Source organism: Mustela erminea, chromosome 20, assembly GCF_009829155.1.
Source record: "Mustela erminea isolate mMusErm1 chromosome 20, mMusErm1.Pri, whole genome shotgun sequence".
Classification (NCBI taxonomy): Eukaryota; Metazoa; Chordata; class Mammalia; order Carnivora; family Mustelidae; genus Mustela; species Mustela erminea.
In genome coordinates, this window is record NC_045633.1 from 15,182,785 (window position 1) to 15,206,380 (window position 23,596).

General features: G+C 56.5%; 1 protein-coding gene across 12 annotated transcripts in view; it reads right to left on the reverse strand.

Annotated features, from left to right (window-relative positions):
* Window positions 1–238: 238 nt before the first annotated feature.
* CLEC16A (C-type lectin domain containing 16A) overlaps window positions 239–23,596 on the reverse strand; it is a 207,311-nt gene continuing 183,953 nt past the window's right edge. For 5 of the 12 annotated variants that reach the window (XM_032327566.1, XM_032327564.1, XM_032327565.1 and 2 more), the window contains 2 exons: window positions 13,440–13,595; window positions 239–3,735 (listed from right to left, as the gene is read on the reverse strand). In XM_032327566.1, the coding sequence (XP_032183457.1) occupies window positions 3,380–3,735; window positions 13,440–13,595 (512 nt within the window). In that variant the 3' untranslated portion in view covers window positions 239–3,379. Of the gene's footprint in view, window positions 3,736–7,147; window positions 7,270–13,439; window positions 13,596–17,062; window positions 21,961–23,596 lie in introns of those variants that run through there. The other 7 variants (XM_032327570.1, XR_004281804.1, XR_004281805.1 and 4 more) reach the window with 7 other exon arrangements.

The following is a 23,596-nucleotide window of genomic DNA, read 5'->3' on the forward strand; positions in this document are numbered from 1 at the left end:
CGTGGGAGGGAAGCACAGCAGGACGGAGCTCACTGCACCCAGCTGGGCTTGCAGAACTTTCCCAGTGAGCTTTCCCAGCCCTGCCCCACCCCCCTCAGGAGCTGGGGAAAACCTGGGCCTGGTGGGGGCAGGGAGAGAGGCCCAGCGACTGCAACGGGCCACAGGGTCAGGCCGCAGAGAACCTTCCCATCCCCAGGCCATGGCCTTCCTACCACAGCGCCACGGAGCAGCAGCCACATTCTTGGTAACTTTTTCGCTTTTATTGCCAAGTTCAAATTTACCAGGAAGTTCCAGTTTTCATTTCCACCCTCGTGTTCGGTGCCCACAGAGCATGAGTCACACAGGCGAGAGCAGGTACTTCCCTGGAACCGTCCCTTGGCCCAGAAGCATGAGGGTTTCCCAACCCCTGCTCCTCTGTGGGACAAGAACTATGTACATATTTTCACTTCAGAGGGAACATAAGGAACCCTGATAGTTGATGCCCAATGTTGACATAACTACATTAAATATTTCTTATTTATTGCGTCTAGAGAAGATGAGACTCCGTTCACGCCGTGCCTTTATTTCTAACAGTGCATCTGGAGACCTTAGAGAAATCTAGTGTATGTCTTTAAAGAGGTATGTGTCTTCACTCCCTCCCGGGGGCGGGGGTTGCTAATGCAGGGGCTGAGGTGGGGGGGTAAGCTGCCTTCTGCAGGGAGCAGGGAACAGGGAACAGACGGGCTGGGCGCAGGGAAAGGGAGCAGGGAAGGCCTGCAGGGGTAGGCGCCCTTCTCCCGCCCGTCCCTGGGACGGTGGTCTTTGCCCCACACTCCCACTGTGGCTTTGGAGCTGCTGCTGGAGAGCTCCTGGCCTCAGCCTGCCTGATCTTCAGTGAGAGGTGCCCTTGCTGGCTTGAGTCCCTGAACTGGAAGGACCTAGGCTTCTTCACAGCAACCTGCAAAGCTAAGGTTTGAGGGTTCATGGGGCCAACCCTGCCCCTGACTTGGTAAGCCCGATGGGCCCTAGGGACTTGAGGAGGGTGGGTCTGGCCCTTCTCTCTGCGGGGACGTGGAAACAGTAAGCCGGGTGGGCTTGGCGAGTGTGACCCCAGAAGGACACAGTCCCCCCGCCTGCTCTGCAAGGATTCCTGGCTCTAGCATTTTCTGCCTGACCCTGGAGTCCTGGTGCTACCCTGTCTGGGTTGGCCTGCCTCCGAGGGCCCCTGCTGTTAGGTTTGCGGGGTGTTCCTGAAGACGTGCCCGCTCCTGCCGTGATGGTCACGACCTAGCACCATCTACAAGGATGCAGGCCTCCTCCTCACCCACAAGGCGACAAGTAGGCCCTGGTTAAGGAAGACCCGCCCCCACCCCATACCCACATCGTCCCGCTGAGGCAAGCCGCAGGACCAACACTGCAAGCCCACCTCTGGGACAGGCCTGCCATAGGACCTCCCGCTGAGCCATTGCCAACGTCTCCTTTTTTGCTCGGTAGACGTGAAGCTGGCTGGAGCCACTGAATTTCAGAGTGCAGGCTGGTGGTCCTGGAGGGGAACCTGGGTCCATCTGCAGGGGCCCGTTCTTTATGATAATGCCACCGGGCTGGGCAGTTGCTCGCCTTCGGTCATGCTGCTGCCCCAGAGTCCCCTGCAAAGCCAGAGTGCCAGCCTGCTCTTCTGTCCAAGCCAAAGATCAGGTAAGACGTGTGGCCAGCTGCTGGCCCCTATGGCTGATGTCATGCCGGTTCCTGTCAGGGACCGCCTGACCCCTTCTCGCATCCCACCTGCCTTTCCTTCCTGGGGGGCTCTGTGGATGGTCACGGCTCATCCCGGGAATTTCTGCATGCAAGGCCTCCTTCTCTGGCCTGGGGCTCTCCCCTGTTGAAGTGGGGAAGCATGTCTACTCCAGGGCCTCTGATGATGGACAGCCCTGTCCCCACGGGCACCAAGGTCCTCCTCGGCGGGCTCTGTGACCGCAGCAGGGTGACAGAGGCCATGAGGCCCGCGGTCCTTGACCAGGCAGACGGTCCCCGGGCCCGTGTGTGCTGGCACTCCGGGCGGGCACAGAAGAGGAAGGTGTGGAAGGTCTGGCCGCTGACCCAGGAGAGGTGATAGTCACCTTGCCTGGCGAAGCAGACAGGAACGGTGCGGGTGCTCGATGGGCTACGTTGGGAGAATCGGCCTGGGCACATCTGGCCCAAAGGGAGAAGCCACGGTGGAGTTTTCATTTTTAAAAATCAGCTTGTGTCTCTGCAATGGCAGCCGAGAGGGACAGCGGCACACCTGAGCTCCCAGGACAACTGGTCGAGATGGGACGTGTCCCTGCGGCGGGTGGGACCTGGCCCTTGGGTGTTGCCCCGGCCATGCGGAGGATGGCCTCCGTGACCTCCTCTTTCCATCGTGGCCACGAGCCAGAGTCTGCGCGGTCCCAAATGGCTCTCTCCAGACAAAGGGAGGTGGCGAGAACCGAAGGTGACGCTGGGAAGCCATCCTGACTGGTTTCAGTCCAGAGAGAGGAAGGAAGGGTCCTGAGTGGGGGAGCTGGCTGCCATGGCCCCTTTCCTGGGAAGATCTTTCGGGAAACGCAAGGCGCCTTGGCTACTACCACAGAGAAACTTTTGGCCCTCTCCGCTCTGTGTGTACCTGAGAATACATGTATCTCCCTTATCTTTGTTTAAAAAATAAGCTAAACTTTCCAGGAAGGTACTTATCATTCCACAGGCTCGCAGGGTTAGTGAGTGGGAGAGGAGTAAGGAAACGGGAAAGCCAGACTGAGAGCTTCGGACACAACGCTGGGACGTTCAAGGGAAAATGAAAATGAAATCTTAACAGTACTATTATGCTTTTAACATGACGTCAGACCTTAAGGGCTGAGGATTCTTTTTTTGGACTTTTTCCTTTTTTTTTCTTAAATAGACGCTTTTTAAATAAATGCTTTTTTGTCTGCTGCCAAAAGTGGAAATAAATATCCAAAGGAGATGCTTATCAAAGTTTGTTTCTCTACAAATTTCTACCCAGTGTGAATTGGTCCATTTGTTCCAGGCGCACTGGGCGTGGCGGCCGGGGAGCTTCTAGACTGTGGAGCGGCTGGCTGGTGGAGAGGGGGGCGGGGGTCCTGCCACCCCAGGGTCACCAGGCTCAGAGACCAGGAGGCCGATCTCTGCCCCGAAGCAGCCGCCTGGTCATCGGGGCTCACTGCGGTGTCTCCACCGGGTCGTCTGCTCTCCAAGTCGTGTACAGTGAAACGGGAATTCAAACGGAGCAAAGGGAGGGTGAGAAGGTGGCGGGGGTGGTTCCTGGGGCCACGGGGACCCTGGGTGCTCCCGATGCGTCTCTGAGCCGGCTATCCTGGGTCCCTGCCAGCGCGGCCACACACACAAAGGGAGGCCGCTCGGCGCCCACTCAGTGCTCGGCGGGGCCCGCTGGCTCCGGGGGTGCGGCCTCCTCGCCGGGCGTTGCTGTGCCCACCGCGGCGGGTGCGGGCGGCGCGGGGATGCCGGTGAGGGTGCGGAGGCTGTGGGGGTCGACGGGAGGGACGAGGGTCAGCGACTCCACGCTCAGCGTGTCGGCAGTGTCCTCACAGAGCAGGGAGATGGTGGGCTGCTGGGTGGGGATGAGGCTGGGGGACAGGCTGACTGTCTCCGTGTCTGCGCTCCTTGCCAGGCTCTTGCTGGGCCTGGCCTCTGCTTCCGTTTCGTTGACGATCACCAACTGGCTGGGAAGATGAGGCTGAGGCTGTTCCATAGCTATGGGGTCATCTGGGCGGGGGGAGAGAGAACAGGGGTACACTTAGTCCCGAGACACTCTGCTCCTGTCGGTACCCTCTGCTCCCGTCCTGCACAAAGGCCCGGGGACATCTGGGTGGGAGACGGTGGTGCTGGGGGGACAGCTTGTCTCCACTTCCTCCTTCTGGGGACACAGGAGCTGGTAAATCCAGTCTTCCCTAGGCCTGGGGAGAAATCTGTCAGGGCCCAGGACTACCCTGACTTGTGGTGTGAGAGAACAATTAGGGGCCTGTGCAAAATCAATGGGCAGATGATGGCGCCAGGAAGCCGCCTGGGCGGGCTCCGCAGGAGGGAGAGCCTTGGACCACCTGCCCAGTGAGTAAATACGTGTTTAGGGAGGAAATAGGCTTGGGTGTGCTTATCGCTTCAGGCCATTTCCAGAGCCTACATTTGGTAGCATTTACCCAAGGGGGAACTCGCTGCGATATTTAAAAAACAAAACCAAACAACAACCAAAAGGGATTCTGTGCAACTTCGCTGCTTGCAAAGCCAAAACAAAACCTCAGGCTGTGGTTCATCTCCCGCTCCTTCTCTGTGAGCTCAGTTAGCGCCCAGACAGGGGCCAGTCCTGAGTCCAATCCTGAGTGTCCCCATGGGGGGTCACGGAGAGAAACCAGGGCAGGGGGAAGGCAGGGGAGGCTCCGCCCAGTGCTGTTATTTTTGGAGTGTCAATTTCTTTTTTTTTTTGGTGCTTTTCAAATTTCTTGATTAGATTACAGACAAATGGCCTATCTGCTTTCCAGTGAGGAGTCTGCCTGGACAAGAACGGCAGCTGAGATTGACGCTCACGGTGGAAAACATCCTCCCCACGCTGAGCGCTGGTGATCTGGAAGCATCGACAAGAAGGCTGAGGGCATCTCACTTGGAAAGCAAATACCTTATCTGTATGGTTTTTGGGGTTGACCAGGCATCAGCAGGAGGCACTGATGATGGGGTGTCGAGCCATGAGTCGGCGGGACGCTGGGAAGGATGGTTGACATGTTTTGTTCGAGGGGATTCAAGCTAAGTGGTTTTTTTTTTTTCTTTTTTTAAGTTAAGCCAAAACAAAACAGAACTGCAAACTGAACATACGGCAAGAAAACGGAAAAACCAAGAGCAAAAGAAAACCGAAGGGCGTAGAGAATGGGATGCGGGAGAGGAAGAGGCTCCCCACCGTGGAAAGGAAGCACAAGCAACGGACTGAGTTTCCCAGAGAATACGACGGCGTTTCTTCCCCCAAGGCTCCTGGGCAAGACAGGCTCTCAAAGATTCCAGAAAATTCCTTCTTAAGGCCTTTTTTATTTTCCTTCTTTTCATTATTACTATGTATGTGTGTGTGTGTGTATATATATATATATGTATATATATATATATATATATATTTATTTTAAAGAGAAATAAGGCCCAGAGAAAACCACTACATGGGGCTTTGGGTCTGTCCTGGCTCCGGGGGTGGGGTGGCGGTGAGCACTAGCGGAAAATGTGATTAAGGCTGTGAGCTGAGCCCAGAAACGCTGAATAAACACTCCACACGCATTCTGGTTTCTCTGCACCTCCCTGCACTCGCTCCGCTCAGCAAGGACACCCTCAAAGCACGGGCTGCCTCGCACACGCAGACTCACATCTGGGCTCACGCGGTCTACCTGCCTCTCATCAGAGCGTGTGGTCCCTCTGGGGGCTCACCTGCTCTGGCGGCCTCCACCTGGCTTCCGGGGAGGGCGGGCACGGCTACCGGCCTGCGTACCAACGCATCCACATAAGCTCAGCTGCTGACAAGGCAGTTCAGAAATGACTCATTCTCCAAGTGGCACTTCTGTGCCGTCTGGAGACAGAGCTGCCAAAGCATTTCCTTCATGTTCTCTCGAAACTTCTTGTAAGAGTTCCCTCTTTGCTCATTTGCATGCAGATATTCAAAAAAGCTGGCAAACCTCTTTCCCTGATCCCTAATGGGTTTTTTTTGGGGGGATGAGCATAATCAAGGACATGACAATTTGCCCTCAAATATATTTAAAAACCAAGAAACCAACAAAAAAATACTACACATGCACAAAATTGGTTTCTTCTTTAAGAAAGGAACCAACAATTTTTATTAAGAGGGTTGGGTTTTTTTTTTCCGCTTAAAAATAGCCTTTTTCAATTTTTATAGGAGAAAAAGAAATAACCCCTCACCCATCACCTACAACACTTTTTTTTTTTAAACCTAAAAATTTCTTCCTGAATGTGATCTATAAATATATCCATTCCAAGGGGAATGAAAAAGGAGATTTTTTTTCATCAGGGGAAAATAACCCAAAGAAGACACGTGCTCCGGTCCAGGGCTGAGCCCTTGGTTTTGTCTCCCTGCTGGTGTTTTTGGCTGGAAGGCCACAAGTAGGGGCCTGGCCCTGAAAATGAGAGATTTGGAGAACATTTTGGTTTCCTGGCCAGGAGCCAGGGAGAAGAGCGGCGGCCTAAGCGGGAAGTTCTGGACGTCCAGGGTTCCGTGAGAGATGCCTGGCCTCCCGACGCAGCAGGTCCCAAAGTCCCTGGCCAGCACCCTCCAGAAGCTGATCTTTGGCTTGGGGGCAGGGGCTGGGCTGGCCCTTGCCAAGTGAAAGTTTCCAGGAAAACTTTGGGTTTGCGGCTGCTGTGCTCAGACTGGGAGAGTGGGACTGAGTGAGTGTGCTCCAATGTGTGTGTTTGTGTGCGCGTGTAGGGGGTCAGCAGAGCATAACAGGGCGGAGGGCAGAGCTCAGAAGAAGCAGCTTTAAATGCAAAAGAAGGCAAAAGGCTCCTGCCTGGGGGTGGGAGGCCCCCAAGGGAAACCCTGAAGGTTTACCCTGAAGGTGGGGAAGGTGGGAGGGAACACGGGGAGCAGGCAGCAGCGAGGGGCCCTGCGCCGGGAGCTGGCTTGGGTCGGCGGCCACCTGGAGCGCGTAAGTATGGGGATGATGGAGGGGCCTGCAGAGGTGGGGGAAATGGCTTTGGCCCTGGCTGAGACGGGACTGAATCCACTCCTGAGCTTTGAGCAAGGTCGGGAGAGAGTGGGGGAGGAAAAGAAAAAGAGAACCTAGTTGACTTCTGGGTTGCTTTTTGCAAATTCTACTGTTCAACCCTTGTGATTTAACCTGGGAGGCCTCTCGGGGGACTGGGCTGGAGAACCCCCCACAGCTGGGCAGTCCATGGAGAAGGCCAGTGTTTCCAGGCTGCCCGAGACTCAAGGGTCAGGGATCCCCCCAGCCCAGGTGAGGCCGGAGAGGAATGCAAGAATGGGCTTCAGGGAAGTTGGGGAGATGGCCGCTTGGAGGAGGTGGCCCAGGCCTGGTCCCCCAAGGCCCAGCGAGGCACCGCTTGCGGTGCAGAGCCCGCCGCCCGGGAAGGCCGCGGCGGGGCGTGTGGGCCGTGCAGGCTAGCGGATGAGACCTGCCTGAGTCGCCTGTGAGAGGTGCCGTGACAGCTGCCGTTCGAAGCACTAAACCCAGTGGCCGCCGTGACTGTCGGCCTCCGACAGGCTGAACACTCGCCGGCGTCCTTTCCTGCCACTCCTGACTAGAGGGAAACACAGCGACAGGTCAGAAAGAGCCTTCAATAACGGGACAGAGAAAGGGGACGCGGAGAGGGGTGCAGAACAGTGGCAGATGTCCCGCGCGGACGAGAGCGTGAGCGGAGCGGGACGGGGCCTCGGTGGGCGCTCAGGACAGCTGCGGGGGGCACGGCCCTTCTGAGCAGGTGATGCCCCCACTGGGCCCCACCAGGGCGACGTGCTGTCACCACAGCTAGGGACCCAACCATGTGCTCACTCGTGAGGCTCACTCGAGGGTCAAGACAGCGAAGGTTCAGTCCTGTTGGAAAGGAAAAGACTGGGGGTCGTCGGCAACGCGTGGTGTCTGTCGGTGAGAAACCTCCAGGGACAGTTCCACATGCGAACCAGCGGTGAGCACAAGGGCCCTGCACCCCAGGGACCATCTGAGGAGGGAAAGCTGTGCGGTTGGGGGAAGGGAGCCCAGCCGGCTAGTGAAATAAGCAGATTTCCGACCCTCGACTGATGAGGCCCATGGTTCCTGACGTCGCCACACTAAAGCCAACGGCCCGACTCAGGGAGGTCTAGGCAAGCCCTGGACCCCTCCCCAGCTGTGGGGTGCCGCTCTCCAGAAGACACTCACTCAGCTGCTCTGAACCTTTGGAGACCAAGACCAAGCCACAGCAGGAAGGCCTGAGACCAGGTGCCGAGCAGCCAAGGCTGGGTTCTAATCGGCTGAAACAAAAAAGTTAGGAGCATCTCCCTGGGAAGGAAGGAACCATACTCTCGGACACAACCTTGGGATTTGAGCAAAGCTGAAAATTAATGCCACAAAACACAGCGGGAATACAGCTAATGCCGCGCGGGGCTATATGCTTAAAAGTCGTTAAAACGGTACGTTGTATGGTAGGTGTAGTTTATCACGATAAAAAAAAAAAAAAAAAAGATGAATGCCATGGAGAAAACTAGGCAGAAAAGAACACGTCTTGCTCAGGGTTTCTGTCCTTAAAGTCCCGCCTGACTGGTAACTGACTTTGGTGACGCGCGGGTCAGTCTTGGGCTGTCTGGCTCCCACTGGGCCCGAAAGGGACCAAGCGCTGGGGGGAAGGTCCCGTGTTCAGACAGCCCAGGCAGCAGGTGAGGAAGGGGAGAGCAGGACCCCGCCCCTGCCAGGCTTCAACACTGGGCCTCAACGAACCCTTCCTTCTCCCCATAAAACTCTAAGAGAAGGTCCAAGTGCTCATAATTCCACAGGTCTTAAAAACGGACGACGGAAAGAGCCGACTTCATTTTTTAACAATTGTCTTTTCTCGTCCAAGCAGCTCACCCAGAACATGCGTGAGACCCAAGAGGGCCGGTCCCAGAGCTCTCTACCCTGAGGCGTTCTCCCAGCTGAGCGCCACGCAGGGCACACAAGGGCGGGCATGTGCGCTGGGTGCGTGTGAACGTGCGTTTGCGTGTGTGTGTCAGCTGTAACCCAGAACGTTTTCTCAAGTATTCCTACTGGCCCTACGTTTTGTTCCAAATTGGGTCTGTTTTCTCTTCCCCGCCATATGCTCTCTGCAATTTCAGCTTCTCAAAACCCTGACCAAGTGTTTAAGGAAAAAGAACGCTGCTAACCCCAACCCGGTCATTGGCTCGCTGGGGAGCCAGCGGAGGCCTATCAGGCCGGACGAGTGGGAAACAAGACGCCGGGTCCCAGGACGCTGCCCAGGGCACCAGTCTCCCCAGGAAGCCTTGGCGGGTTTACTGCACTTCCTACAAAGGGCAAAGGGAACAGGTCAGCTCGCACATCTGCTGTTAAAACCGGACAGTAATTCCCACAGCACAGCCTTAACAGGTGAATAACGCACAATGGAAATAAAATACCCTTTCTCCCAATTCCTTCTAGCTGGTTTCTTTGGTTTCCAGGGAATTCAGTTGTGACCTTTCCTTCAGTTGGGGGTGTCTCTTGTCTCTGATTTGAGGTCCAGCACTTGCAGGAAAAAAGCCACTCGCCAGCATCCACACTCTGTCCCTGGCATGTGGTGGGGACTCAGAAGCAGTTGCTCCCAGCACAGAGGGCAAACCAGTGACCCTCCAGGCGGTGCCCTTCCCCCTGCGGTAAGGGGCCCTCTGCCAGCGCTGGCCACAGGCCCCCGCCCCATGGGCACATGGGCGGTTCCTCACAAACAGGCTGCCCCTTGGGGTCTGTATGGGAAAGAGCAGGATTTACAGGTAGACCCCAGGGAGAGAGGGAAAAGGATCCAACTTGTCTCTGGCCATATGCCGGGCTCAGCCCTGGGGGGGGGGTGGGGGGGGTGGCGCTGTGTGTGACCCACAGACCCACAGACCCCTGTCCTCATTAACCCCTCAAACTTCACTTCTATCTCCGGTGCTGCCACCTCTGGGAGTCCACTGGGCCCTCCTGTTGCCTCCTGCGCTGCCCGAGCCCCCCGCACCTTTCCTTTGTCACAGTTCTCAACTGAACACTTCTGTGTGGTCACCTGGTGGACCCTGGCCTCCCCTGCTAGACTGTGCGTTCCTTTATTGCCCTCTGTCCCCAGTGCTGCACACAGCAGGGACTCAAGCAAAACCTGTTTGGTTAGAAAACGTTAACGCAGAGACAGGGCCCCAAGACGGGCAGTGATGAGATGCAGACAGAGGCTGGACAAAGGGGCCACCCTTGGAGGGACACAAGTGAGATCAGGTCTGACATCCACAAAACTTAAGTCACCCAGACTCAAGGTCCCATGGGCAGCTGAGAAAATCTGTATTCGGCATAAACAAGGGCCTCTTATAAACCCAGGCACAGAACTTGAGGTCCCCTAGGCTGGACAGAGGGTCAGAGAAGAAAACAACTGAGTTTCTAAAGAGTTTTATGGCCTCATTTGGGGATCACCCCATGGGCTGTCAGAAGAGACGGGGCCATCTGGGATCCACTGTGTTGCTGATTTTGGGGGACTCGTGGGCTTCTCCCCACCAGGGCTACATGGCCCAGCCTCGGTTGACAGGGGTGGCATGGTTGACAGGGGTGGCACAGTTGCCAGGGTCTCTGTGAATGGGCTGTGGCTTTTCCCGTGGTTTCTAGAGCAACCACGTACACTGGAAGTAGAAATGCATATACTTCATGGGGTAGCCCCCCATGGGGATCTGGACCTGAGGCCCGGGGCTCTGCAGGGCCCCATGGAGGCACCCGAGACACACTGAGGAACCGCATGGATATTCTGCGAGGTGGTTTCAGAAGGTGGACTGTGATTCTGGAATTACCAAGGCTGGGGCTTGTGTGTGGGCTCCTCCGCTTCCCAGCTGCACTGTCGTGGCCAAGCCCCCATGTTTTCCACCACAGGGTAAGGTGGAGGGTGGCAAGTCTCAGCAGAGACACGGAAAGCTGGGCCTGTCTCGTCCCCTGACGGATGGCCTCTCTCGTCTGCTTCCCTGACCAAACACCTGCCCGTGCAAAGTGTGGCTTTGAGTGCAGAGAAGCCACTGGAGCTAATTCTGGCAGCCAAGGGCCTGGCAGCTGCTCTCCCCACTGGGAACTTCCTAGACTCAGCGGCTCTGGCAGGACAGGGATCAGAAAGCTTCTGATTCAGCACTGAGTCCTCCAAAACCACTTGGGAGGACAAGTGGCCCCTTGACTGGGCCGCAGCTGTCTTCTGCTGTCCCGGCTGGGTGGGCTGCGGGGAGAGGTCCAGGCCCATCCCACTGCCTCCGGCTGACTGTGGCTGGGCCCCGTGGGCAGAACATCTGGGGAGGAGGCAGCGCAGAGCCAGCCTGTGCCCATCAGAAGCCTAAAAACCGAGCTGCTGCTCCGGGCCGGCGTCCCGAAGAGCACCCATCCTGATAAAATCTCTCTTCCAGCACCCACTTCCTGTCCAGCACAGCCCGGGGAGACAGTAGGCGCACGGCGGCCCCACCTGTGTAGGCCTGCCCTTAGGAGGAACACGGATACCTCCTGTGCTGTGCTCCAGGTGGACTCAGAAAGCTGGAGCCCAGCCTGGAAGTTGGCCATTGAGAGGCTAAGGGAATGATGGCCCTCCCAAGACCTGACACCCCGGCCTGGGAGTCCTGTTGCCGGGCCCCTGGACAGCGAGCAGCGTGTGGGTTCAGATGCTCTCTCTTTCTAGGATCAGGATCTGGGTCCTCAGTTCAGGGTGAAGTGTGGGCTGCCTGGCAGGCCGGCCCTTTGTCAGGGGGTGAGTGATTTCAGTGTCCGCAGAGACTCGGACAGGCAGGCTTTTACTGTCAGGCAGCATAAAAAATGGGGACTCGCAAGCTTGCCTCCACAGGCCTGCCGGGGATGCACGGAACGAGGGCAGGCACTCAGGAGAGCCTGACCGTCACTTAGCGACTGGCGCTGTCAGGCTATGGGACAGTCAGTGTCACAGCCCCTGCACTTCTGATGAGGAGGAAGGTCACTGGCACCGAGCAGGGGATGGTGGGGGTAGGGACAGAGGGGTTGAGGGAGGTCAAGGGAAAAGACATTCGCCTCTGGGGGAAGATGCAAGAGCTGAAGCCCCAGGGTCCATGCTCACGTGAACATGTGCAAACACAGACCTGATTCTGAACATCGTGGGTCTGGGCTGGTTTCAGTTTTAGGCGAAGAAGTATATGGCTTGTTTGTTTGCTAAGCTGTTGTCTGTGCCGTTTTAAACGTGAAAGAAAGGCATACATAGCTCCACCGGGAAGAAACCTTCCCCCAAAATGCAATCGTAAGTCTGCGTGAGTTTCGGTGCACACGACACAGATACAGAAGCGTGTATATGCAGGCGGCATGAGGGCGCACACACAAGCCCATGAACACACAGCCCCGCCCTTTGTCCCGGAGCCAGCCAGTGGGAGATCAGGCTGCAGAGGAGGGTGGAGGGCTTTTCCCGGCTTCTGGAGAAAGAGCCATGCTAATGTCCCACTGTGGGTCTGGGGCTGGGACCTGCAGGGACACCTGCAGCCAACCTCAGATGGGGCTCCAAAAACGCTCAGACAAGGCGGCCTCCTCCCCTAGGCTGGGGCCGGGAGGGGGCAGGGGGAGGAACAGGTGCCTAGTGGAAGAGGGTCAGGTTGGCCCTGGAGCCTGTGGTAGATGGATGCTGGCAGGAAGGTGGGGATTGCCAGGAGCAGGCGGGGTTAACCCTTCGCTGGGCAATGTGGGAGCTGACAGTCCCAGAAAGGAGAGGGCACTGACGGAGATCCTGCACTGAGGGAATGAGAGCTGGGGGCCCTCAGTTTTGGCGCCACCGCTGGGGCTCGTGCCCTGCATGGGGCTCTTATCATGACCCCCCTGATCCGCCACCGAACAAGAGCTTGGTCAGGCGCCCTGAGTCAGGATGGGTCAGAGGTATGGATGGGACCTTGAAGGAACAGCGAAGGACACGGAGGGTTCCCAAATGAGGGTGCAGACCAGAGTCCCTGGGGCCTCCCAAATCAGAGCTGCCAGGGGCCCTTTGGATACAGGGGGTCGTGCTGTTGGGGCATGAAGCTTCGTGCATCCTCAAGCCCATCTCCAACATCCCTGCTTGGGCCCTACCCCTCTGGCTGCATTGTAGAGCCATGGGGTTCACAAAAAAACCCTGGTGCCTTGCCCCTGGGGTCTCACTGGGCCCAGTGAGGCGCTTGTGAGTGAGGGGTCATGGCGGCTGAGAACACAGGGGGCGCCCCCTCGTCTCCCTGTAGCCTCCCTACTCATGGGGTCCGTCTGCGCAACGCTTGCCCTTGCCTGAGGCCCCGGAAGGCGAGACGGGACTCTGGCACGTTCCGACAGACTCTCAAAAGGTATACGTTGGGTCACAGACGATGGACTGCACCGCATGTTTACAGAGAGAACTGGTATGTTATGAAGGAAAGAACAAATTAGCAGGGACACAATGCTTCTGCCAGGTTCAAAGCATCCGGTCTGGGAGACCCCTCCTTGTGGAGGTGCTAATGAGGCAGAGGCAGGCTCGGCAGCCATCCATCCCCTCCAGCTCTGCGGTGAGGGAAGGCCTTTCTCGGTGGCGGGCCAGCCTGGAAAAGGAGTGGTCCTCCCCTGCTGGGAGCTAACCCAGCCAGCATGTGGGCAACGCTGCATCAGAACGAACACAGAACCCCGAGCGGCGGTGTCCCCAAACACGGCGGCAAGGAGAAGCTGGGCGGGGGTCAGCGGTCTCGGCCCGGAGCGATCGCAAAGTTCCCCGAAGTCCCCCTGCCATCCCCACCCCGCACCGTGTCACGCGGCCCATACCTGACGGGCTCTGGGTGGCCGAAGGGGTGGACGAGGAGCTGGTGCCCCCAGAGTCACAGTGGCTGGCACTCCCACTGCCGCTGGGGCTCCCGCTGGCAGATGTTGAGGACAGGGACGGCGAGCTGTGCTGGTTTATGCACTGGGCCACGGCAAAGCCTGCAAGACAGGTGGAGAGGTGACCAAGTAGGAGGAAACAAGAAGGCCTAGCAGGAGGAGGGCCACACACCCCGATTTCGGGGGAGACGCCACAGGGCAAGCTGCACTTCAAAGGTGGTGCTGGGGACCTTAATGTAATGGCTACACCCCCACCCCCAGCCCAACCCAGTCCCTCGAAGAGTCCCCAGTTGACCTCGCTGGCCATGGGCCTGACCTGGACACACTTCAAAGCCATTTCAAGGAAGAGGGTGCAGCCAGCCAGAGTGCCGAGGGCCTGGAGCCATAAATCAGAGTGCCTGACTCTGGTTTGGCGAAGCGCATGCCATGCCCTTGAACGGGACACGCCGCCTTGGGGCTTCAGAGACATGCTGGTGAAATTCACACACGGACTGGGGACAGCCTCCTAGGAAAATCTTGGGGCCTTCGCTAACGTGCCCGAGTTGACAAAGGCAGGGCCCTGGGCAGGAGGGGAGGGGCCCGCGGGTCTCTCCCTGCCACAGGCTCTGCTTAGCTCTGGAGGCTCTGGTGGGTTTGGTACGGGAGGAACCAAAGCTCCTGCTTGCAGAGCTCCACATGCCCTTGGAGCAACTCTGGGTTCAGAGACGAGGACCACCCATTTGCGGGGCCAGCGGCCTTCCAGGCACTAGGGAGTGGGGGAGCCCCACGCGTTGGAGACACTCGGAGCCGGGCAGGCTCGGCTCCCCATGCAGAAACACCAGAATGCGTACCTAGCACTCTCCCCGCCCAACCCCACTAGCTGGGAGTGTCATCACTAAGTTCTTATCACTGCACTCTGCTGGGGGTATGGTGGGGGCACAGGGCTTGGCACACTGGGAGTGTCCTTTAGGATGAAAGGAGGCCCATATGAACGAGCCCATCTTGGAGCCCCTTCCCCGCAGACCACGGCTTTCTGTCCTTTCTACTGCCTGCTTTCCAAAAGGGCCGTAGCTTCTGATTTTATTCACTAAATACAGGAAAGCTTCCAGGGAACAAAAGCCCTGAGGATCTCAGGGGGCTACGAGGACCGGACCGTGGTGGCTTCTGCCTCAGCCCCCACAAGCTGGGCAGGACCACGGTCAAGGCGCTCTGTGGAGCCTGACGCTTCTGCCCTGTAATTCAGAATTGGTGCCCAAGTGGGGTGGGGATGTGGTGGGGGGGGACATGTCTTCCTCCTAGCTGACAGTGGGAGGGATCCCATACCCAGCCTGGGCTCTGGCACCACGCAAACTTGTGTTCTCTCCCTGATCTGCTCACGTACCAGCCGGTGGGGCAAGTCCCTGCGCTATCTGAAGCCCCCTTCACAGACCGGTGGGCAAACATGGGCCTGGCTGGGTGGGGGGGTGGGGTGGCGACCTGTGGCTTCATCCCCCTCCCAGCTCAGGACAAGTGGGACCCCACACCTGTCCAATGTGGAGGGGCTATTTTGTATTAATGTTTGCAGGAAGTAATTTCTGTCTCAAGATTAGCTCTTTAAAAGCCAGGTCTTTATGGTTTTATTGTATTTTTTTAATTAAAAAATTTTTTTTTCTTCTTTTTTTATTTTTGAGTATCATTGACACGCAACGTGACATTAGTTTCAGGTGTCCCACTTAGCGATTTGTCAAGTTTATACATTACCCTGTGTTCCCAAAGGTAGCTCCCATCTGTCCCAGGACAACACCATTAGTATGACCGACTCTATTTTTCATGCTCCGCTTTTTATTCCCGTGACTTCCTCATTCCTTAACTGGAGGCCTGTATCTCCCTCACCACCCCTCGCCTGGGCAAGCGGCGTCTTCATTTAATACCCCGAGCCAGGCCCTCCGAGTTTTGCAACGTTAATGGCAAGGGGACGTGAGGCCTTGTGGGAGCGGGATGGGTCTCTTTCGTGGAGGGCAGAACTCCTCTCCCCCAGCTACTGCGGGAACAGCAGGACTGACCAGCTGGAGTTCCCAAGAAGAGGCCTTACATGATGTACTGTTAGCGGAGGGGGAGGCTCGAATGAGCTACGGCAAACGTCGAGGCAAATCGGAATACCGGTCGGGAAGATTCCCAGAGGGCGATCAGCCGCAGCCCCAGAGCACCGGCTTTATGGCCGCTTACTTCTTAATCACTTCAAGTGGTAAACCCCCAACTTTACAAGCTGTTAACTTGACTCGAAAATGAATCACGTCTTAACAAATCAAAATGTCAAGATGGCTTTTCCCCCTCCCCGAGCTGCTTATTTATCAGAGCAATGAACACAGGGGCCGCCAAGCGTGGTAACAGGGTTGGGACCAAGCCTTTTATGCCTCCGACAACGCCCTAGCCGGGACAGACAGACGGCGTGGCTGTCACCAAGGTGGTCACCCACCCCTTCTCGTCGGCCACAAGTCTTCTCCGTCAGGCTCTCCAGAGCCCTGGTTTACTGCTCTAAGACCTCCGGGGCCGGGCGTGTGTTTGAGCCAAGGAGAGGCTGAAAACCGTGGCCAGGAGACTAGCGTGCCTTCGTTTGGGGAATGGATGAGGGCCACACCACATACCTTTGGTTTGTGCTGAGAAATAAATAGGAAAAAAAAAAAATCACCAACTTCCGATATCACCTGGTCCTGGGGTCTGGCTAAGAAGAGACAACTAAGCACGTCCCCCCCTCGCTGGCTGCTGCCAACACCCGCCTTTCCTTGCTCCCCACTTTATACTCCTCTCCCTTCCCCCATGGCACTGGGAATCCGGAAAGTCTCCGTGATTTTTTTTTTTTTTTTTTCTGGCCAGGTGCCCAGATTCTTCCTGTCATTTCAAGGGGCCCCTTCCCAAGGTGAGGTGGCAGCCACTGTGCTAGCCGGTCTGACAAGTCAGAGGGGCCAGGAGGGCTCTCGAAAGAACTCAGCAATGCCTGTGGCCTGTCCACCGGCTCTTGCTTCACTCCGGCGAGGCGGTTCTTAATGAACCAGCTTTGGTGGAGGTGCCAAGGGGCTTTCTGGGCACGAGTCAAACACACACGGACTGCCAAGTATTTGTAAACACAGATGAGCCGGAGATCATGGGACAAGGGCACAGACAGAGAGGCCTCCCTGAGATCTTCTCCAGCAGATAAAATTCTTGGCTCTCCCCGCGTGTGTGTCAAAACCAGCCTGTGAAATGTGTAACAAAGGTCATACCATTTTCATGCCATCGGAGTCCACGTCTAGAACTTTAAGCTATGGAAGGCACTGTGGACGGACCCCAGAGCGCACGACACCGATGTTCAAAGCACTGGTGTGTGTACCGGGGAGCTGGAGAGCCCACGTGCCCCGCGGTGGGGGAAAAAGGCCGAATGAATTAGAATATTTCTAGGTGTTGGAATCCTCTGCGGGGGCTTAAAAAACGCTGGTGGGGGATTAAGTGCACAGGAAAACGCTTGCGGCAGTAAACGAGAAAAGATTAGAAGAAGCATGTCCCACGTGTCCTGGTTGTTGTAACAAAGAAAGAAAGAAAGAAAGAAAGAAAGAAAGAAAGAAAGAAAGAAAGAAAGAAAGAAAGAAGAGGAAAAAGTCAGGCTCTGCCTCCCTCCTTGTGCAGAGTGGACCAGACTGCAGGGATCCAAGCTAAAGTCATGGGAGAACCGGGTGGGTTTTATTACGTGAGTTTTCATTTTAGTTTTTGTGCTTGTCCGATTTTTTTCAAGATTCCTACGATGGCTACTGTTTTGTACCAGAAACAGAAGGGAGAATGAAGTCAGGGGCACGAGCTGGACAGGCTCAATCTCTCGGGTCCCTAACACACACCTAGGATCTGTTCTGGCCTCCAGAGCCCTCTCCCCGGGGCTCACAAAGAGCCTCCCCAAAGCTGGGGCCTGGCCTGGCGCTCTGGCAGCAGCCCCCCCAACCCCTGCTTTCCAGGAGTGTGGGTTTCACAGAGGGCAGCCCGGGGTCTTCCTGCTGCCCTCTGGCCCCATTCTGCCATTTATTCTGGGAAGATGAACTCATGAGTAACTCTCTGGCATGTGTCAAGCAAGAAATACCACAAAAAGGTCAGCCTTCTATTTTAGGCCCCTTGATAGAGGGAGCACTGGGCTGGGAGTCAGAACCCCAAGCCTGGGTCCAAGCGCTGCCCAAATGGCTTTGTGATCTTGGACAAGGCTCCTCTCCTCTATGGGCCTCCACGTCTTGATGCGGAAAAAGAAGACAGTTAGTGAGGCTCTCTTGGCCTCAAGGGCCAATAGTTTTCTTTTTACCTACAAATCTGAATGTGATTTGAACCCTCTGACCTTTATGGGAGGGACACAGAGGAGAAATGCACCTTGAGGACACTTTGTATGCACCCCTTCTCTCAGAATACTTGCTAAAGCTTTCCCTGTGAGACCCAGGATGCTGTGTGCGGTCAGGGTCCAGAGCTGGCCAGCAGCAGCCCAGGGGTTTCACACTATGTTTGTGGACCGTTCATTTTTGGAACCCTCATTTGCACATTGGGAGATTTTTATACCCAAATTTGGACTTCTGGCTTCTTAAAATAGAAAAGGATCTGGCATCCCTGGGCCCCACTCGCACACATAGAGCAACTAGAGAGAGGGAGAGAGCAGAGTCCTTCCCCTTCCCACCCTGACTTTCCTGGTGCTCCCAGGTGTCCCCGTTATGAATGTCTATGCTTAGATTCTCCACACTGAGGAAAATTCCCAACCCCAGAGACCTTTCGTGCTGTCCTCCTCAAACCCCACCCCCTAGAATCACCAGCAGGGCATTTCAAGACAGGGACACCTGCCTAATGGCAAGAACCACTTGCTTTCTGCCTCAGCTGGGCTGTTCCCTTGGTCTGGAATTCTCTTTTGCCTCTTCCGTCTCCATAAATCCCTTCCCCATTCTTGAAGGCTCATGCAGCTCAGGGCCAGCTTGGGCCAAGAATTTCTGCGCCAGGGCAGTGACTCCTTCTCACCTCTGTGCTCCAGCAGCCTGCCTGGCCACTGTGAGGAAGCTGGCCTTCCCACGGAGGGCGAAGGAAACTTCACCGCAAAGATGCTTTAGTAGTCTGTACAACAGCTTTCCTTACTTGAACAGCTAACACCTGGGATCCTCTGGGGTTGAGAGGGGTCTGGACAGTGTTTCTGAAACTATGAGCTGTCTCCCAATACCTATACTCCCCTTTGTCTCGTTATAGGCCCTGGAAGCTAGGCATGGCCACGTGGCGAGCTTGTAGACAAGGACACAGAAATGGAAGTGGCATGCTGGGTTACCAGGAAGGCGTCTTAAAAGGAAAGGGGTATGCATTCCTCCATTATGCTTCCTGAAACATGGATGTGATGGCTGGAACTCCAGCAGCTATCTTGGACCACAGGAGTCACGTATTAGGGATGGCAGAGCGTGGAGCAGATAGAGGCTTGGGTCCCTCATGCTTTGTGGAGCACCTGACGACCTTCATCCAGGCTTCCTCTACTCGGAGAGGGAAATGAACATCTCTTTCGGGTTTTTCTTTACTGTGTAGTTGAACTTGGTCTTAATGGACAGTTGCAAAAAAAGCTTTGGTAAAGTAGGAATGTGAGCTGAGCTCTGTGGGGACAGGGACTGGCAGGTCTCCACGGCTGGTGTAAGGAAAGTTGCCCTGCACTTTCTGGGGGAATTCTGGGAGGGGTGCAGTGCGGAGAAAGAAGGAAAGGGGCAACTGAGATGGGAGAGACGGCCTTCCTCACCCCCCACCCCCAAATCGTTAGGAAATGCTCCTTCAACTCTTTCCTTGTGTGGTGTAAGTGGACTTCTTAGGGGGAAACCAGGGAATGGACTGAGTTTCCGTCCACCAGGCCATACAGAGATGATGCACAAGGGCCAAGACCCCAAAATAGTGGGGCCTGCGAGAAACCAGAGGGTGGGAAGGCTTGCCTGTGTGCGGCAGAACTGGGGGGTTTGACCCAAAGGTTTCTTAAGTCTCTGAGGGGCGGGGAGGCCCAGTTGACATCTGTCCTCTGCCCAGAGCTTGTGCTGTGTGGCACATTGGAATTCCTCTGAGGACATCGGTTCCAGGAAGGATCTGATTTTACTTCGCAAACCCACCATGCCACGGGTACTGAGTACTGACAGCCACCAAAACACGAACAAAATGACGAGAGTCCAACAATGAAATGCGGCTGGAAACTGAAAATTCACAGCAGAACAGTCCCCAGTGACGGGAAGCAGACATCACTGTTTGGCTCTGCGCTTCCTGGGAGCGAAGACCTCAAGGAAAACTGTCCCGAGTGACCTCGTTCTCATGACATGCCGTCCCTACACCCTCCTGGAAGACGCAGCTGCACACCCGGAGATGGGGCCCTAATCTGGAAACAAGGCCATCTCTCTGCGCTCTGCAAACGCTTTTTTCTGGGCAGCGAAACTCTCATTTATACACGAGCTAAAAATGGAACTGTCTTGGCTCCAGGGTGCCCTACCGGGGATGGGCTTCTCCTGGCTTTTCCAGAACCCTCTACAGATCCACCCTCTGAACATTACAGAGACAGCAAGCAGGTACCAGGAAGGCTGAGCCCCGTGGGCTGAAGAGCTGAGCACCACAGGGCCCGTAAGGTCGGCGAACGAGGTGAGGCCCCGAGCGAAGGGAGGGCGGCCCTCCCAGTCCGCCATCTGCTTTCCCTTATTTGGTTTAGATGCAGGCACTCAGAAACAGTTCCCTTCTGTCAGGAAAATAAACACGGCCCATGGACATTCAGCCTCTGTGTCAGGCGGACGGAAGACACCGGTCAAGAGCCTGGAGCAGGCAGGTCGGCCGCTGCCTGAGAGCAAGGGCCTGCATGTGGCCACAGTTTCCTGTTCTGCCTGAGAAGCTGGATATCCGGATTGTATGGGAAACTGCCTGATTTTTAAAACTGCTGGCCACTTAATTCACATTCTACTTTCTGCCCGAAAGGCAGGGCACCCCAGGCCAGCCAACCCCAGCGTGTCTCCTGTCTGCATGGGCCATGAGCGCACAGCCTCTGCTGCGGGCGGACGGCGGACTGTCGGCGTCCAGGCCTCGGGGCCCAGCAAGGGACGCATGGCCTCGGCGTCTCAAGTACGTGGCTCTGAGCTGCCTCGGTCTGCTGTGGCTGTGCTTCCGGGGAGCCCGGGTTTTAAGAGCGCTCTTTCAGGCAAAAGCTCTAAGATGTCGAGGTGAGAGCCGCCTCTCTTAGCAAAAGCCCACATTCATCTGGGTTCCTGCCACACTGAAAAGCCGGGACAAAGCCCGCTGAGGGCTGCTGAGGCAGGAGAAAGAACCTGGGCCTCTTCCGCGGTCTCTAGTGTCAGTGTGGCCTGTGGGGCAAAGGTGCCCTGCCCGAGCTTGCCTTGTGTTGGCAAACTCACAGCGCTCACTGCCGCTCAGGTTTTCCCGATGCCGTGCTCCGGCTTCCTCACCACCCCAGCGCTGCTGGGAAGCAGAAATCAATATGCCTCGTGACCTCAGGCACGGAACCCAAGACGGCAGGAGCGGCCTCGGCCTAATGCCTTCCCTCGATGGCTCCTTCCCCGGCTCTGCCCTTTCCCCTCCCAGGGCCGTCAGCCAGGTCCCAGGGTGGGAGAAGGGTCAGTGGGGCTGAGTTTGGAGCCTCAGCCTGCGGAAACCGGGACAGACTGCAGTCTCCAGGGCCCACAGGTCACCTGGAGCTCCCGCATCCACGCTCTGGACTCAAGAGTCTGACTCTGAAGCCTGCCCCCCCAAGCAAAAGCACCACGATGCCCACGGGTTCTAGGGGCCAGAGGCCATGGCGTCGGAGGCCACACCGGAAACGCCGAATTACCCACCAACTCTTCAAAGAGCATGTGCGTGGGGGGCTAAGAGGGCAGGCTTCAGGTTCGAGCCCCACAACAGGCCAGGCCTGGGTGCTCATCCAGGCCTCCCCTGAGGAATTCACACAAAAATGAAAGACTCTACCAACACGGGTGCAGGACCCCTGGGGGTGGTCCCCCACAGTCCCCTCCCCTACTGCTAGGACTCTGAGGTTCTCGTGAACCAGAAGGTGGAAGGCTCCGGAACCTGCACAGAGACCTTTCCAGTTTCCCTTTCTGGGGAGCCACATAGGAGGTGGTGTTTTCAGGGGGTGTGCACAAAACTCTGGGCCTCCGTGGCCATCTACAGGCTTCCCCCCAAGGGGCTGCTGGAAGCCATTTCTGATTTTCTTCATGTGCACGTCTTGTCTCAGCCGGTGCCGGGGATGGGGGTGCAAATCAGGCACTTGGGAAAGGGGGCGTTTCTAACGCCTCCCTTGGCCAGGCCTGGGCAACCTCCCCCCATCTACCTACCCCTAGATCATGGACGGGCTGCACCTCAAAATGCTTAAAGGCTTTTATTTCAGGTCGCTTTTAAAGGGAAAACACACCCAACATACAAAATAGCTGAAAACTTGCAGCATCTCTTAGCCTAAAGCTCTTAATCCATGGACAAATGCTCTTGGATTTTAAGGACTATACTTGAAAACCTGCAGAAGAGAAAAAATGGTCTTTCAGTATCTTGCTTTCCTCTGGGGCCATCTCTGTCCCAGCTTTGCCCCTCCAATGTGCCTGCTCCAGGGTGAGGCCTGCCCGAGTGGGGCTGCTACCTGTGGGAGCACCAAGGCCTCTGGGTCCCTCTGGCAGCCAGGATGCAGCGGGGTGGCGTGGACAGCAGCACGGCACCCACCTGCTGCCCTGATCATGGGTCCCTCTCCAGGCCACGGAGGCTCAGCAGCAGGTGGGGGTCACGGTGGACTAGGTCTCCGAGGATCGCTTCTGGTGGCATCGCCTAGCTCTGCCGGGACCTGGGTGTCATTCCCGAGGCCCGGGCCCCTGCCTTGCCCAGCCCCTGCCCTTTCCGGGGGCATTACCGTCTGTACATTAGTAAGCCCAGAGCTCCACAACAGTCTCTCAGCAAAGGCACTAGAAAGCTCAGCAGTGGCCATCTTGGCTGCCCCTTTGCTGAGGCAGGAAACAAGGCTGAAAGAGCAGCGAGAGGGAGGCGGGTTAGACAGCTGTTAGGGCAGAGGGGTCACTGACCCCAGACTCCTGTGGTCCTAGCACCCAAGGCGGCAGAATCTGGGACCACTGGCCCGGAGCAGGCTGGGGTGGGTGGGCTACAGTCTTGCCTGCAAAGGACACCCCCCCCAACACTCCCCACCCAGAGGTTCTTGCCAGCTTTTGGATCTCGTGGTCCTTTCTGGTGAGTTTCTCACCAGAAACTCCGTGCCCACCTTATGTGTTCTTCAAAGTGGCAGTGTGCAAAGGGGCCAGGGAATCAGTTCTGATCTTTGGCAGAAGGCATATGCTGTAGGCGCATACTTAACATGCTCCTGGAGCAGAGCCGTGCACCTGTGGTTGCCAGGTCTTGGGCTCTACAGAGTGGGGGTGGTTAACCTTTTTTTTTTTTTTTTAAGATTTTATTTATTTATTTGACAGAGAGAGAGAGAGAGAGAGAGCGAGCGTACACAAGCAAGGGGAGCCACAGGCAGAGGGAGAGGGAGAAACAGGCTCCCTGCTAAGCAGGGAGCCAGATGTGGGGCTTGATCCCAGGACCCTGGGACCATGACCCAAGTTGAAGGCGGATGCTTAACTGACTGAGCCACCCAGGCACCCCTGGGGATGGTTAGCTTCTGCAGCTGGGCCACGTCACCGAAGCCTCTCCTACTGTGTGTTTTAACAGACTGGGGGCAGGCCAGACCAACAGATGATGACATTCTATGACACATCCTCTACAAAAAGAACTGGAGATACTATCTGGAACTATGTGAGTCAGATAGAATCAGGGAGTGTGTGCAGAGCCGCACAAAGATCGTGATGAATGCTAGCCCAGAACAAGTTTCAAAAGCCCTAGCTGAGGTCCTCCAGGAGATAGGACTCTGTCACCTTCTGTCACAGCAGCCCGGCGGAACAAGGCAATCAGGCAGCTGTAAGCCCGGCTCTGCCACCTCTAAGGGAGGAGCCTTGAGAAGGGTACATGTGTAGCTCTGGGCCTGTAGTTCCCACCCTCTCTGGGCACAGGCGACCAGGGTGAAGAAAGTGCGTGGGGGTGGTCGGGGGGACGGTCAGGCCACCCCATGTGGGCACATGACCACAAGGGACCCATTCACGCTGCAAGCCGGT